The sequence below is a fragment of the Clarias gariepinus genome, chromosome 9 (assembly GCF_024256425.1).
Source record: "Clarias gariepinus isolate MV-2021 ecotype Netherlands chromosome 9, CGAR_prim_01v2, whole genome shotgun sequence".
In the NCBI taxonomy this organism is placed as follows: Eukaryota; Metazoa; Chordata; class Actinopteri; order Siluriformes; family Clariidae; genus Clarias; species Clarias gariepinus.
In genome coordinates this window covers 25,654,734-25,671,208 of record NC_071108.1, presented here as the reverse complement: position 1 = coordinate 25,671,208, position 16,475 = coordinate 25,654,734, and the positions used below count along the sequence as shown (strand labels likewise).

General features: G+C 35.4%; 1 protein-coding gene across 1 annotated transcript in view; it reads left to right on the top strand.

Annotated features, from left to right (window-relative positions):
- The window catches only part of cfap74 (cilia and flagella associated protein 74), a 56,951-nt gene that overhangs the window by 25,282 nt on the left and 15,194 nt on the right, over positions 1 to 16,475 (top strand). The window contains exons 22-26 of the mRNA XM_053503365.1: positions 5,111 to 5,239; positions 8,435 to 8,522; positions 10,046 to 10,219; positions 14,223 to 14,356; positions 15,709 to 15,985. Coding sequence (XP_053359340.1) covers positions 5,111 to 5,239; positions 8,435 to 8,522; positions 10,046 to 10,219; positions 14,223 to 14,356; positions 15,709 to 15,985 — 802 coding nt within the window. The remainder of the gene's footprint in view (positions 1 to 5,110; positions 5,240 to 8,434; positions 8,523 to 10,045; positions 10,220 to 14,222; positions 14,357 to 15,708; positions 15,986 to 16,475) is intronic.

Here is a 16,475-nt window from a genome sequence, read left to right as displayed (position 1 = left end):
CACAAACACTCTCACACACACACGTACTGTACACACCCTCTATCTTTCATGCAGTTACACACACCCACACAAATGTACACTGCACAAACATAAACCCACGTCCACAAACACAACCTACTTCTCCCAGTTGACACACACACACAAACCCATGAGCTTGGAGCAATCCTTGGGTCCATTTCTTTTTTTTCTTTTTTTTATTGCTCCTTTTTCATGTGCTCCCTCTATGAGCTGTGCACTCCTTTTGATATTGGTCCGCAGGATTCTTAATATAGATACACTGTGTGTGCGTGTGTGTATGTGTATGAGTTTTCCCCTCAGTGCTGCATATTTACTAAGTGGGTTGAAAGCAGCAGATTTTTTAGACTGTACTACGTCAGTGCAAATGTGGAATACAGTAGAAAAAAAAAAGGATAACGTTGGACTTTTGGCAGTGTTTAATAGAGCCAGGGTATATAGACCAAAACACTCACAGACTGTATATACTAAGAATATTCAGAGACTTACAGCAGTTCATCCTATGGACCTATTAAACATTGAAAGTGACAGTGCTGCAAGAGCAAAGAGGGTGTTTTTTTGCTCCATCCAGGAACAAAGAATGACACAGATCACATCTCCAGTAAATTGTATATACTTTATGTATGCATATATATATTCAATGCTGTTTAAATGCTGAGCACGTTCTATTTATGTAGTGTGTTAACAATTTAAGGTTCAATAAGTTTTTTTATTGCAAAAATATTTTTAAAGGTGCAAAAAAAGTATGTCTGTATATACAGTATTTCCCTCTACTGTATATGCATACAGATTTAGATAGAATTAGAAAATAAAGACATAAACGAAGAGCTTGTGATGACTATATAGCCATAGTTGAACTGTTTTCGTTTTATTCCCTGCTGCCTTGTATTGAAATGTTGAAGGAATTTAATAATACTTTATAATGCGCCGATAATTATTGTATCCTTCATGATATTTACAGTGATATTTTTATATGATAAATAAATATATATTTCCTAGTGCAGATTTAGGCTAAAATTAAATACAATCTGTCATTTGCAGTGTTTAGTTGTTTATTGGATGAGCCTTACTTTATTGGGAACCATTATGACAACATAGAGATGCTTTATAGAGAAAACAATGGCTAGCATGGATTTGTCCAATTAGGCTTAAAGTTTAAACCCCAACTCATTTTCATAATTAGCTTCTTGTTGTTACCTCTAGCCTCTGTGGCAAATTTAGCACCGGCTTTGATGGAAAAAGGGACGTTACTGTTTTATTTTTCACCAAAGAGATTTTTGGGGGCATTTTTTTCTGACTGGTCCAGGTTATGTGGGAATATATACAGTATACAGTATATACTGCACAAAATATATACAGCACAAACACTCACTGGCACCCTTAATAGGAACACTTTTGGATTTGGGATTAATAGTCCCAAACTCTTATGCTAAAATTATTCTGGCCATATAAGTGTGTTTTTTTTTTTTTTTTTTTTTTTTTTGCATAATTTTAAAAACGGCATTAATACACCTAATGCATGAGATGAAATCAGTCTGCAGTTTTGTTTGTGGAAATATTAATATGCAATTTAGTATCAAGAATATGTTGGTAATAATAATATGTTGAGTTTTAATTAAAGTTTTTAACTTATGTTTTGAATGTGCTTTTGTAGTAAGTCACTCATAGGAAATTAGATTACATTAGATTAGACAAATTAGACAGGGAGAAAGTGTTATGTTGCAAACAAATCATTTTAAATAAAACATATTAAAGATTATGACACCACGAAAAATTTCGGTTTACAATGTATCATCAGCTTAATCGCTATTCCTTTACCAACTCCAGCTTTATTTTGGTACTTGTCGATGAGTGCCCATGAAGGGAGAGCTGTTTTTGTATCATCTGAAACCGAAATGTTTTACATTTTTAAGCATGTAAGGTTTGGCTTTTAATACATTATTAATATTATGTAAACATTAGAGCCTATAAGAGCAACTCACTGACGCACAGAATAGGGGGCTGTTCTCAGCAGAACTTCAACTGCAGAAAGATGTTTTTCAAAAGGAGAATTTCAAAATTCCTGGCTGTTTTTCTCTGACACAGTCCTCTTTTTTTTTTTTTTTTTTTTTTTTAATCTTCTGGCATGCTTAAATATGGATAGATTCCGATCTGAAAATAAGGGAACAAAATAATAGTCATTAAAATTACAACATATTTTAGGGCATACAGCAGAAAAAATGTGAAGGTTCTGGAGGGGCCATCACAGTCTCCTGACCTCAATATCATTGATCAACTTTGGAGAGATCTTAAACGTGCAGTTCATGCAAGACAACCAAAATAATTACAGGAACTGGAGGCATTTTGCCAAGAAGAATGGGCAGCTATACCACCTGAGAGAATTAAGAGACCTCATGCATTCAATACAATAGAATACACTCATGCTGTACAATATATTGTAATAACACACTTATTACAAAAGACTGCATGCCATCATATATTAAGAACTAAAGGTATACAAACTTTGGAAGTGAGATTACTTCATATTTTTTATTTTTCATGTTTTGTTTGATGATCGTCTCATTCTCTTAGCCTTACATATGAACCTGAGTCCTATATGAAATAAAATGAATGTGTTTTGCCTTCTCACTCATGTATTCTTTTTAAAAAAAATGGTACACATCTTGCAAATTCTGCCAAGGTATGCAAACGTTTCAGCACAATTTTATATTTTATTATGCAGCTACGGGTTTTATAGCAAATATATGCTTTTTGACATTATATAGAGTCTGTAATTAACTGGGAACAAGCTGCAAGAACTATGCCACATTAACTTAACTCAGAAGTGGGACCTTAAGAAGGTAGAAAAATGCTTCCATAAAAGCATGTGTTTTGGTTGCAACAAGAAGGCTTACTTTAGTGATCAGAGTTTAATTAACTTAATTATGGTCAGTGTTTTATAGCAAATATTCCTATAAAGTCCTAGCATTGTTTGACTGATGGTACTTAGTTCGTAAGTCGCTCGGGATAAGAGCATCTGCCAAATGCCTTAATGTACTGTAAATGTAAATATACTGTATACACATGTGATCATTTGCAAACTTCTTTGTTTTGGTTTAGTCATCTATTTTCTACATTCTATAACAATACTGGGGATTTCACAACTATGAAATAACATATGAAATTATGATAATAGGTAATTATGTAATGACACAACAACAACAACAGGCAGTTGATATTTTAAGACATGAAAGTCAGCTGTTCTGGAATACAGTAGTTACTGCAAGAACAGTATTGTCAAGTGCTTTTGTAAAAACCCATCAAGCACCATGATGAAACTGGCTCTCATGAAGCCCATCTCAGGAAAGCAAGACAAAACCTTACCTCTACTGCAGAGGAAAAGTTTATGTTTGGGATTTATGTTTAGTTTAGGATTAGAGCCGTTTATAAAGTCTTTGGACATCATGAGTAGCAGACACATCTCAAAATGAACCGTTCAAATCAGATTATTGCATATTTTGGACGCCTTCAGCATTGCTTTACAATGTCGAAAGAAATAAAAACCAGGAAAAACATGGATTTGGAAAGTGATCCCAAACTTTTGAGCGGTTGTGTTAATTTAAAATTATTTTATTTTTGGCCAAATGCCTAACCTTATCATCGTTTCAAAATTCATGGACTTGATTCATTGTATATTTATGCGTGAGTGTGTGTGTGTGTGTGTGTGTGTGTATGTGTGTGTTTATGTGTGAACTATATATTTCTGGTAAGTTTCTGAGTAGGAAATTGAGTTTGTTGGGCCATTTTCTTTGCCTTTTTCCTGTCAGACGTGAGAAATTGCAAGCCAATTAAAGAAAGTATTAAAATTAGAGCAAGACAAAGCACAAAGTGTCCTGCTGAGGGCGAAACTATAGATGCGGCATGCTGGAACGAAATTGTATGTGACAGTAAGTGTTTAAGCCAACTGGGGTACTGCAGTGACTGAAACATCTCAGGAGTAGCTCTGTGACTAGGGCGTAGTGTACCATTAAAGTTTTCCATTTATATCCATGGACTGCCGCTGCCCTTGCCTGTGGCACAAGCACATCTGTTGAGTTTTCTACTATGTAGGTCACTTTACTGAAGGCTTGAAAATTATAGTAAGTGCTGACAGCATAGTGCAATGTCAGGGAATTTCTGGCGCCTCATTAAAATATCCCATCTCTTTTTGCCTTGAGAAACTACTGAGCTTGAAGGACACTGTACAAGTACTTATTTACATAGTCATAATACAAACACATAGAAAATATGCTATTTGAATAGTTATCAATGCTGATCTACAGTATGTATACAACAACAACAATCTGAGCCAGTTGCTCTCCCTAATTACAAGATTGCAAACTATACTTGGAGTCTGAAATGACGTATTTAGACCTCCTCTACTTGAGTAAAATCACAACCATTTACATAAGATAGGAAATAACAAAAACATCTGGTGACGGTGAGTCAGTCCTTCGTTGGCATGTTGCCATTGCAGTAGTAGGTGTGTGTAGGCAGAATTCTATGGATTACATTCCTGTCGTGCAGCCCAATTATATTCCTCAATCTAAAAGCTTTTTGCCGCAAAGTGGATTTCTCATAACATTTGGGTCACCTCAAAAATGGTGAGAAAATGGAACACTGTACATCATGTGAGGCTATTAACGTCTATTCAGGTGGATCGTGTGTACTCTGGTTTGAGTTATTTATATAACTATTGCTCGGCTTGCTGGGAAAAAGTGTATGTTTTTTTTTCTTGTACAGGTGAAGCGTACTGTATGTACTGTACTGTATGTGTTACAGCTTTTACACAAAAAACTCAGAGCACAGCTGCTGGACTTTATACAAATAAACAGAGGTACTAAATGGTGTTTAGGAAAAGTGGCTTATCTGAAGTACTCTCAGAGCTAATGGACTAAAACTCATTGTGCCACCTAGGATAATTGTTGTTATAATATTACTAATAATAAGAATTATGCATGTGCTTTGTTTTTAAAAGAACAGCAAGATTGTTTCCTAAATCTCATGGGACATGTAGAGGATGTCCCAAAATCAATTTAAATCAGTCTATTTACATATGAGTGTTTCTGTATTCCAGGGCCAGCACAGCACTCAGATTGACATTTGAAGTGTGTAAGGAGCTGAAGAATCACCTGGACATACTGCCTAAAACTGGTTATGTTCAAGCAAAGTCCAACTTTCGAGCCCAGCTCAAATTCCTGCCCAGGTAACCACAAAGCAGCAACAGATCAACAACAAAAAAATCCTGTATTATTGATTGATGAACTGCCCACTGTGTGAGACTCTCAGTGGCAAGAAAGTCAAGTAGAAAAGTTACAAGGAACTGAAATATTAAAGTTAACAACAAAATAGTGTCTGTTGGACCACTGCAAACTGCTAGAACAGTTTCAGTTTACCTTGGCATAGATACTGCTGATGTATTATTCTGGAGGGATAAAGCATATTCTACCCTCAAATGGTGGTGGTGATGGTAATGATGATGATGATGATGATGATGATGGTCGTGGTGGAGATTGCTGCTTAACTCATCTATCCAGAATCTCCCATTTATATATAGTTTAGTTGAGATGCGGTGAATGTGAAGACAATAAGATCATTTTTATACTCATCAAACCATTCATTGAGTCTTCATGACATTGGGACTGACCACTTCCATTAGGATAGAAATGTAGCATGAATCAGCATAAAATTAGTCAGATTTAACTTGTATTTATTGTTTTAGATTTAAAATGTATGATTTCTTTTTGGGTTTATTGTTGAAGCATATTGCTAGGTAAGAAAGCTTTTTTGTCCAGTCGCATGGCTTTTCACAACTAATCTTAATAGCACATTTGGTCATATTTCAGCTTTAATCTTAGTTAATCAGAGGCTTTATTAAACCATTTAGTAAACCATGCCACATATTACTACTGGGACAGATTTTAGGTTAGCCTAAATTAAAACATTAATTCAAAATGATGAGCCTGGAGAATTAGAGAATTTCTACTGGAAAGCAGTAAAAAAAAACAAAAAAAACATTCATTTGTTCCCCCAAACACAAAACTCTCCATAATCCCTTTGTAAAGTGTGTTTTCATTTTTTCAGTGATCCCCCAACTGCTCTCTCAACTCCTAAGACTCGGGTATGCACAGCTTCTTTCTCAAGAGAAACTAGTCAGTATAGTGTAGCTGTAAGCAACTGTACATCTCATAGTTACATAGCATTAAATAATGAATCAGCAAAGCGTATACAAGATGTGTTAGTCTTGAAACAGAAGATGCCCCTACTTTTGTTCTTAGCTAGTAGCAAACTTAATGTAATATTAATAAACTTTAAAGGACTGCTCTATGAATGTTGTCTCCTTGTGAGATTTGTCATGGACTGTGATTTAAAGATGAAGAACAGAAAGTGCATAATAAAGTATTATTTAAAAAAAAAACATATAGGCATCATTTTCACTTCACTTTATTTAACATGGTTTCATACACATTTCCTGAAAATGATCAAATCTAGGTAATTTAAATAGTAAATAGTCGATAAAAAAGTAAAGAGCACTGAACTTCATACAGGCCTTAACTCTGCCTTTCAAAGACTTTTCTCTTTAAACTGGTTCCAGGGACCGGGATTAGGCAGTAGGTTTTTTTTTAATAATGCAATAAAGGAAATGGAATTATACTGATCATTTGGAATTTAACGTGGGGTGCTTTCATATCAGAAGCCAAAACTGTGCTACAAGCCTGTTTCTTTTCCGACAGATGGGCCATGTGACGCCCCGCAAGGCTTTTCCGCAGCACCACGCCAAGCTAATTCAGGAGTGACGCTCCCACCGAGACTCCATTAACCGAGAACAAGCGATTCCTTAAATAAATCGGTGCTAGTGTGGGATTGATAACACCAGTGTCTCAGATGGTAGCATGGATGGCACATAGATCCTAGACTTGGGACACCTAAATTCAGTTTAGATCATTAAATCAGTTTAGCATAACAGAAAACATACTATGGTTAATAATACTGTACATTTATTGGATTTGATTTAGTCTTTATTTTGCCACTAATAGGATGGACATTGGGTATATTGTTGGTGTACACAAGGTTTAATATCTATTTCGTCTGTAAAAGGGCTGTAAAGTTCATAATGTTTTTTATTTTGTATTTCTTTTTTTTTCTTTTTTTTTCTTTTTACAGTGGTATACATATATAATAAAGTGACCCTGTTTGAGCAGAATGTTTTTAGCCCAATTGGTTTTATTTGGGAGGATATTCTTAAACATGAAAGGCAGAGCCCTAGTTTCCACTTAACGCTTTAGCGTTAGGTGTAATGTGCAGGATTACACCAGGCTTTAATGCTTGGGTGTGTTTGGATAATACTGTACTGTTAAATGCTGGTTTTCAAATGAGAAAAGAACTGAGTTTTATTAGCCTTGCTCATAGCCCTGCTCATTATAAACGGAGGTTTTGCATGATTAAAGAGGAATTCAGAACATTTAAGATCAGCTATTTAACGACCAGCAAAGAAGAAATAGAAAATTCCAAAGGGAAAAACTGCCCAATTATTTCATGGAGCTCTGGCACAGAGAAAAGCAGTAATCTCCTGTTTATACGAAGCATTTAGAAAAATAGTATGTATGAACCAATACGATATCTTTACACTTCTTCTATATAAGGAATAGAGACTTGTATCTATTTTAACTATGTTGTTAAATATAGCTTATTGCTCACATGTTACACCTATGTTTCTATTTTTCACAAAAACAACAAAAAAATCTAATTAAGCATTTTAACCTGTTTTTATGTTTGGCTTTTAGCAGCTTTTATACTCCACAGGGTGTTTAATTTAGACATATTATCACTGAGCGGAGCTTATTGTATTACATAATCTGACATTTGACTGCGTGTCCCTCTCTAAATCCCACTCCGCTGCGCCTTACACCCACAATCACCATGGTTACCATGCTCTCACATGGTAGAGCCTTTGGACTACGTGGAACTACTAATGCATCTCTGGTTTTGCTCTATTTATTTCTCTCTCCCTCGCTCTCTGTACAGTCCTGTCTTTCACACTGTCTGTCTCTCTTTCTCTCTCTCTCTCTCTCTCTCTCTCTCTCTCTCTCTCTCTCCCTCCCGCTTAGCTTTGATATCTGCTACAGATCATCGTGTCCACTTTATAAAATTGGTTAATATTCCTGCATGAGTGATGTTTAGCTCTTTTTGGTTAAAACTGAAAGCAGAAAATCTTAGACATTTACATTAGTATTTTAGTATTTTTTTCATGAATAGAAATATAGCAAAAATGTACAGATATGAAGTTTAAAGAATGACTCTGTTGACTAGACAAGTTTAAATTTAATTCTGGTCATTTCAGCAGTACATTTACACAAATACTATGTTTATTTTTGTCCTGTCTTTCATGTCTCTTTGATAGATGTAGCCTGCCAGAGGACGCCAAGTCCTTCTTTGACCAGGACACGGGAGTCCTGGAGGTACCTCTGAATATACAGGTGGCTGATCAGGTAGGGGCAAATAGTCAAAAATAGATCATGGCTGCCTTCTCTCTCTCTCTTTCTTTTAAGACAGAGTTTACCTTGCTGTATTGCTTTAAGACAAGATGCTATAAATATTTCTGTATGCCTTGCTTTTTATAGCCCTGCTTATTTAATAGCTGTGTATTGAGTAATATAGCAGAATCAGTAAGAATGCATAATCCCTCAACCTGGATTCTGGTTAACTTTTCCTTTCCAAAAAAAGCCCCCCTCCACCACACCATCCATGGCGAACAGGATCTAACATCATCCGCTTGTCCTATCACCCACTCAGATTTAGCTCCCAGGCCAGGACTCATGCTGTGCTCAAACCTGTGTTCCTGACCAAAACATTGGCCATGGCAAATTCTCAAAGCCATACACACAGATATGCATGCTCTCTCTCTCTCTCTCTCTCTCTCTCTTTCTCTCACACACACACACACACACACACACACACACACACACACACACAAATACAAAGATACACAGACACACTTGGTGAGGATCTTCCAGGACCTTATAAGAAGCCCCTTCTCTTTGTAAACCAAATTCCTGGGTGATTCTCAGGACATTTTACACATTTCTATTCTATTCTATTCTATTCTATTCTATTCTATTCTATTCTATATGTTCAACTGAGTTGAGATCTAGTGGCTGTGAAAGACGTACCATATGATTCATCATCCTCTTCAAACGGTTCACTGAGAGCTCGTGCCCTGTGGACAGAGGCAGAGTCATCCAGGAAGAAGACATGCCTGTCAGGATAGAAACTTTCGATCATAGAATGTCATCGCCAAGAGAACAATTTATTAATTTGCATTGATTCTTGATATGTCACTCATATGTTTGTTACAATCCCTACCTTCTTGTCCTTTTGGCTGAAGGTAACATAAAAAAAAATTCACACAAGTATAGTGACCTTACAGCACTTTGATGTTCAAAATCAACACAAATGTTGATCAGCACACAGCTTCTTACTCTCACACTCTCACCTTGCCTCCCTCCTTTTCTTTCAATCTATAAATAAGTGCCATTACGTAAACAAGGTAAGTAAAGCAGAAGCCAAAGAAAATTTACTGTCACATCTGTTTTATCTGAGAATTATATATCACACTGAAATATTTACAAGAGGCATTCAGGTCAAACCGGGACTTTTGATTGTGCAGAATAAAAGAACACAGTTGTGAGAAGAAGAATATATAATCTCTTACTACACTAATGCCCCATTTTGCACCATTCAAATGTTTTACTGCGGCTTAGAGTCTTATCACCGTACTGTGCTTGAAGCCTTCTGCAAATGTCAATCGGTTTTACTTGCAGGAAATTTCATCACACATCCCAGTTTGACTTGAGCACCCTTCGGAGATTTAATATAAAATATTAAATAGTTCTGTATATATTCAGTGTTGAATTCATCTTTGGACATCTTCTAATTTTACTTTTTTAATGAGGAGTGTAATATTTGGAGGAATCCATAAAATCATAAGTCTAATAAGATCAATTTCCAATAGGTAAAGCCTGTTCTCTTCACTGTCCATGCGATTGTGACCACTTCTGATTTGACGTTTGACCATACCAAGGTGGATTTTGGCCACTGCACCGTTTTCGAGTCTGTTCAGACCACCGTACGTCTCAACAACCTCTCTTTATTGCCACAGGACTTCGGTTTTGTGGGCATTCCCAAGGTAAATATGGAGTACTAATTAAATATACCAGTATTTTTTTGTATACAAAAAAAATTATAAAAAAATAAAAGTCTGTAAACAAAAAGACAATTATGATGATTATGATGATTATGAATACTGGTTCTGATATGCATCAAGTGTGCTGCTGTTTTATTAGAGCACACTGGAAATAGGGCTACACTCATTTTCACTGATAGACCAGCCTGAAGGCATTACTAATGTGAAGCGTTTTACACAGTCTCTATTTCTGGCTCTCTGAAATCACACACTGCAATCACTTTTTTAGGAAATATGTTCCAGCTGTCACATTTCCATGTGTAAGCAACTGATGACATATTACAACAAAAGGGTTAGACTTTTATTATTTTAAATATTTGTACTCTAGTGTAATAGAAATGCCCCACTATATATTGTGTCAATAGTATTCTGTATAATAGATATTTAGGGTCATATTAATAGTAGAGTTAGGCACAAGTAAGGAGATAATGCAGAAATCAATAATTTTGATATTCTATTCAGACCATAAACTAACTACAGTACAGACTTTTATGATACTCAGGCAGCAAGAGGTGTGTGCAGGGTGGTACACCATTGGCAGATCCTCACATAAAGGTAGGGAAGTGTTTTTAGTTTACAAACACATCCCTAGGCTTGTAAAAAAGGAAATGATCTAAGAATACTTTAAATCATTAAATAAATTTTTAATTATTTTTTTAATTAAAACCATACAATCTTTATAACTTTTAAATTACTTATTACTTTTATAGATTAAATCAATTGACAAAGATGAGATTGCTGGAGATACTGCTCTCAAACATAAACTTAGGGACTGCTCTTTAGTGAGCTGAAACTGTAGCAGATGTGTGCTTGGTAAGATTATCCTTTAAACAGTGGGCACATTTTCTACTTTTGGGAGCAGAGTGAATGAAACATCCTGCAGGCACATCATTTTGTATATAGTAGATTGGATCAAGTGCTATTTTATAAGCATCCAAATAATGCGGATGGAAGCTGCAACACATTTTTAGTCTTTAATGTAATTACAGTTGAGACAATTCATATACCAACATTATACTAGACTCCTGTTGGATGATTATTTCAATCTTTTTTTAATATAAATTCTTAGTTTTTTGTTTTGTAATTTGTCATTGACGGTTATAGTTTTAAGAAGTAGTTAAAAGGTTAAAGCTAAAACCTTCAGCTACAGCTACAGCAGAGTTCTCTGCCTAACTTATTAATTCATAGAATTTTTTTTGTAAGTTTAAGCTGTGGTTAGTCCTATTTATTTTAAGTTGTACTTCTTTTGTCATCAGCCAAATATGCTCCCTGTTCGTTAATTGCAGAGTAAATTACATATGAGAAATTGAGAAAGTAGATTGGATAAGGATCAAGTTTTGTCTTAAAATCATCCTAGCATGTTAAAATTCACTTTAGTGCTGTTATTTTAATGGAGAAAATATGAACAAATCCTAGTAAAAATATTCAGTTAAGCTTTTCTAATCATTGATTGGTACAGGTGTTTACATTGATCAGGAAGCTTATTGGTAGCTTATTTTAAAGTAGATTTTTAAATCCAGCACATAACTGTTTATAACATCACTTTTACTCAACATTTTGATTTCACTTAAGGTGCAGATTAAGCCTCAGGCAGATATCTCAGTACTTCTAAAGTTTTATTAAATTCTGTCCAGCCGTCGATTTAAGAGGTGCCCACAGTTTCACGTATGCACAGAACGCTATCAAAACTTTTAATTTGTAATTTGGCACATAACTGCTTATAACTTCCCTTCCACTGCCCATTTAGACTTAATTCATGGCACAAGATTTTCGGAACTTTCGGAAATTTTGGAACTTCAGGCAAATACCAAAGTATGGTTTTAAACTTCCTGCAGGAAGAATAAACTTACATCGATCTGTCCATTCATATTTGAAGGTTTAGTTTTACTTGCCTTTTTTTTATTAGTAAGCCATGCTGTGTTGCGCTTTTATTTGTGTTTGGTAAGGATTGTAGGTGCATTACTGGTGTTTCTGTGTCTTCCAGATACTTTGTAAAGTATAGCGTTGATTGGCTCTGTTAAGTGATGCATATAGCCACACCCACATCAAGGGAAAAAGCACTAAATTTACCCGAAAAAAAGCACTCCAGCCAGTTTTGCATGATGCTTAACAAAATCTGTTTGCAAAGATAGACATAACAGACATGCAATGTTTTCGGCGACTGGTTTTGGATCCTCCACTGTTTGAAATGAAACAATATCATTGAAAGAACAAGTTCTGACCAATGTACAGACAAAAACTTTCTTTTATTTATATAGTTTGTTTAGGTTGTAAATAGTCCCACTCTTAGCTACATCATGTTACATAAAATAATAATAAGAAGAAGAATCTTACTTTTTAATTAAAATTTTCTAAGCTGTGATTTGTTCTTAGACAAATCTGGCAACTTTAGACAATATTTCAAAAATTTAGAAATAAATTAATTACAGTATATTGGTAAAATGGTAATATTTAATATTACGGCCTGCACATAAAAAACTGTTTATATCATGAATAATGTAATTATGCAGAGAAATGTTTAAATCCCTCCAAATTTTATTTCTCTGGTGTAAATTGTGGAAATATGACTTACTCCATGGTATCAAGGATACAGTGTAAGTTAGATATTATTTTGCTTGAATGATTCATAGAGCCTTTTGTGGCTTAACAAACAAAAATTATTCCACTGAAACAAGTCAGGTACAGGGACCGGACTGAAAATGAGAGCCAAAAACTTGAGACCTGGGAAACTATTCCTTAAGACCGAATTAAAATACAAGCAAGTCTGGCTCTTTGAAAGCAAAATATGAAGAAATGTTGGATGGCTCAAGAGATTTGCACAGGACTGTATAATACAGTGGAGAAATGTGGAGTATAATAGCCCAGCTGGGTCATCTGCTCCAACCATCATTTTTTGGTCATAGAATGAAGCTATTTGGTTGCTATCATTTAAATTTTATAACAAAACTGTTAGGAAAGCAGTTTTACAGCTAATATAATCCATTACATCACTGGGTCAACATACTGTATCTTAGGCAATAGTAAAAGTGCTATGGCAGCTGTTTGGTTGGGCTACACCAACACTTGCAGAAGTCTGTAGGGTACAATGTCCCAATTGCGATGGGGTAGAATAGCCCTGGGCTATTTCTTTGCCCCATTCTTTTCTTACTGATGATAGCTGAAGACCATGTTAGTTTTAAGCTTCCTGAACTGAGGTTTGCTAAATATATATAAGAATTTACTCACAAATAACTTGTTTGTTTTTTATGGCTGTTTTGTTTTCATGTTTCATCTGTAGAACATTTAGAATACTTGCATCTTTTCAAATGTCTCTTTAGGTAGTCCTCCAAACATGAGGGACACTGCATATTTGTTGACATATTTTGTAGAAACTGGGACGCAAAGAAAATGAGTCGTTACAGCAAGACAAAATGGCTGCCAAATAGCCTTTGAATCCAGCCTTTATCTGACATCTACAGCCAAAAAGAGAACACATTGTAAATGTCAACGATATGGCACATGCCTGTGAGCTTTTTTTTATAAACTGACCACCTCAGCATAAAGATTTCCACTGTGGGCAGTGTCCTGGCACCCTGTGTAGAGGGGTTCACTAAGGGGAAAAATCCATCTGCCACTAAATTGCCTGTTTCCGGAAAGCTTTATAGGATAGGGGTAGAAGGTATATCTTTTTACTCAAATGCGATGCCAAGTAGTGTTTTCCTGATCTCATGCGTAGCTTAAAATTCCTGTATCATCATGAACCATACAATTTTCAGATTTACTTTTATATTAGTTCAAATAAAAAATATTTTTATGTATATTTAGTCTGCATTTTATTAAACTGATTCAATATGCAAAGGAATAACAAAACTTGGAGACCGTGAATGACGGTTTACATAAATTCATGATCTCCCACAAAGCCTGCAAGAGTTTCTGATTGTCTGATCCCATTATTTCTTTTGTGTAGTTCATTGATATTCAGCCTAATGATGGTTTTGGCACGCTGCTCCCTCAGCAGACGTTGGAAATTGATCTGATCTTCAGTGCTCCCAAACCAGGCGATTACAACTTTCAAATCACCTGCAAGTCAGGAATTAACAGGTAGGTCAAGTTAAATTCTTATTAATTTAAATTATTATTCATATTATTCATATGAATGTTTATTCATTCAGATGTTTAATACTGCTCAATACAAAATGTGAGCCACCATTACACCCTTTTTCATGGACCAAAAAGGGTTTCCTTATGTTTAAAAATATGCGGGTTGAACCGGAACTTGTAAAAGAAAAAAACATTTTAATTGAAGACTTCAAGCACAGTATGGTGATGAGACTTTTACCCGCAATAAAAGATCTGGATGGTGCAATTGTTTAAAAGAAGGCCGTAGATTTGTGGCTTTCAGCCAATGGCAGCCTGCTCCAAGACACACCAGTCTGTGGGAACTGTACTCACAATCATTCACAAACACCAGTTGCACATTACAGGAACTCTTGGTTAGGAGTTTTTGCTACATCCCCCATACAGTCTTGACCCCCCTCAAAGTCATTTCCACATGTTTTGTTCACTGAAAGACATGAAGCAAGTAGTCCATTCATGGTTCTGGCATACTGAGAACACTTTCTACCTTCATGGTGTCCAAGCACTAGTGAAACACTGGGATAAATGCCTTAGTGTATCAGGGGATTATATGGAGAACTAAAGGTAGTCCTAATTCCCATAACTGTGTTATATTATTCTGCACATATGAAAGTCCTGGTTTGACTTAAACAACACTCATAAATTAAATTGGACAGAGATATTGAGATCATGCAATTTCAAGCTTTCAGGAGAAATAATTATCAGTGGTTGAATTTGGAAGCAATGTAGTATGGATTACATATAAAGATTTATCTTTGCATTGATAATATAATACAATATAATATAATTATACAATATTACACAGAACTCAGTTCATGCAGAACAACATGACCTTGAGTGTGATAATGCTTTTTGTATGACAGTTCCACAAACACCATTTATTATCAACTGATTATATACATGGCTGCTTTTGAATGCAGGATTTGGGATGAAACTGCTCTCTCCTCAGTATGGTGGACTGTACCAAACTACTTTTACCTGTGCTGCGACAGACATACAGTTAGTGTGATTAACGATTGTAAGAATACTTGTGACAAAAAGTGATACGTATAGTTAAATGCCCCAGTGATGTTACCACCCACGATCACAACTATTAGAAACCTCTTGTCTAATCAGATTGCTCAGTCGGAACTAACTGTATATATTATGTATATTTACATATAAAATACTGTATATAATTTCCACCAGATTTCAACCACCTTTAATGTATCTTCTTCTCCAACCTCTAACCTACTGTACACTAACCTATTATTTTTCACACTGTATTATTACAGCCAATTTTGTCCATAAAATAGTTTATTCTCTTTTCCACATAGAGACTTTGTGTTGCCATGCCATGCAATCGGGGTGCGCCCCGTGCTGGAGCTCTCTAATTCACTGGTGCGGTTTGGAGCCACAGCAGTAGGAGATCGGTCCATAGCTGTGCTTCACATACTGAACTCTCACACTAGCCTCAATGATTTTACAGGCCCAATGCCTAGAATTGGCAAGGGCCCTGTCTCTCCTGTGGGTGCCAGATTCTTCACATTCACTCCTCCAGAAAACTCTGAAATTACACTGACCCCCACTACAGGACGTGTGCTACCTGGAGAGGTACTGATCCTTCTGCTTAATCTCCTGATCCTGTTGTAACCTCCTCTAATTGTTTTGATTTTTTTAAAGTCTGTCTTAAATTACAATTGAGTTGTATATAAGTACATTAAAATCATCTTGGTTGTTGAGAAATTTCTGCTCTGTACACCAACCATGCAGTTTGTCACACTGTAAAAAAATAAATTGTAAATTTTACAGTAAAAAAAACGGTAGCTGTGGTTGCAAGAAGTTTACCGTAAAAAATACAGTAGCAATGTTTTTGGTTGTACGGGATTGCACTCATTATACTTTATATTTTACAGATTTTAATTGGTTATTGTACGGTTTATAAATGTCTTATTAACATGTTTATGTTGTTATAAAAACAATTTATTCCCATCAAATTCCAGAGTTTACATTGTAATAAATACGGATCATAACCATGTTTTTTACAGCTCAGAACTGTCTAATTTAAAGATTTATGTTGACCACTACACTACCATGCTTGCTA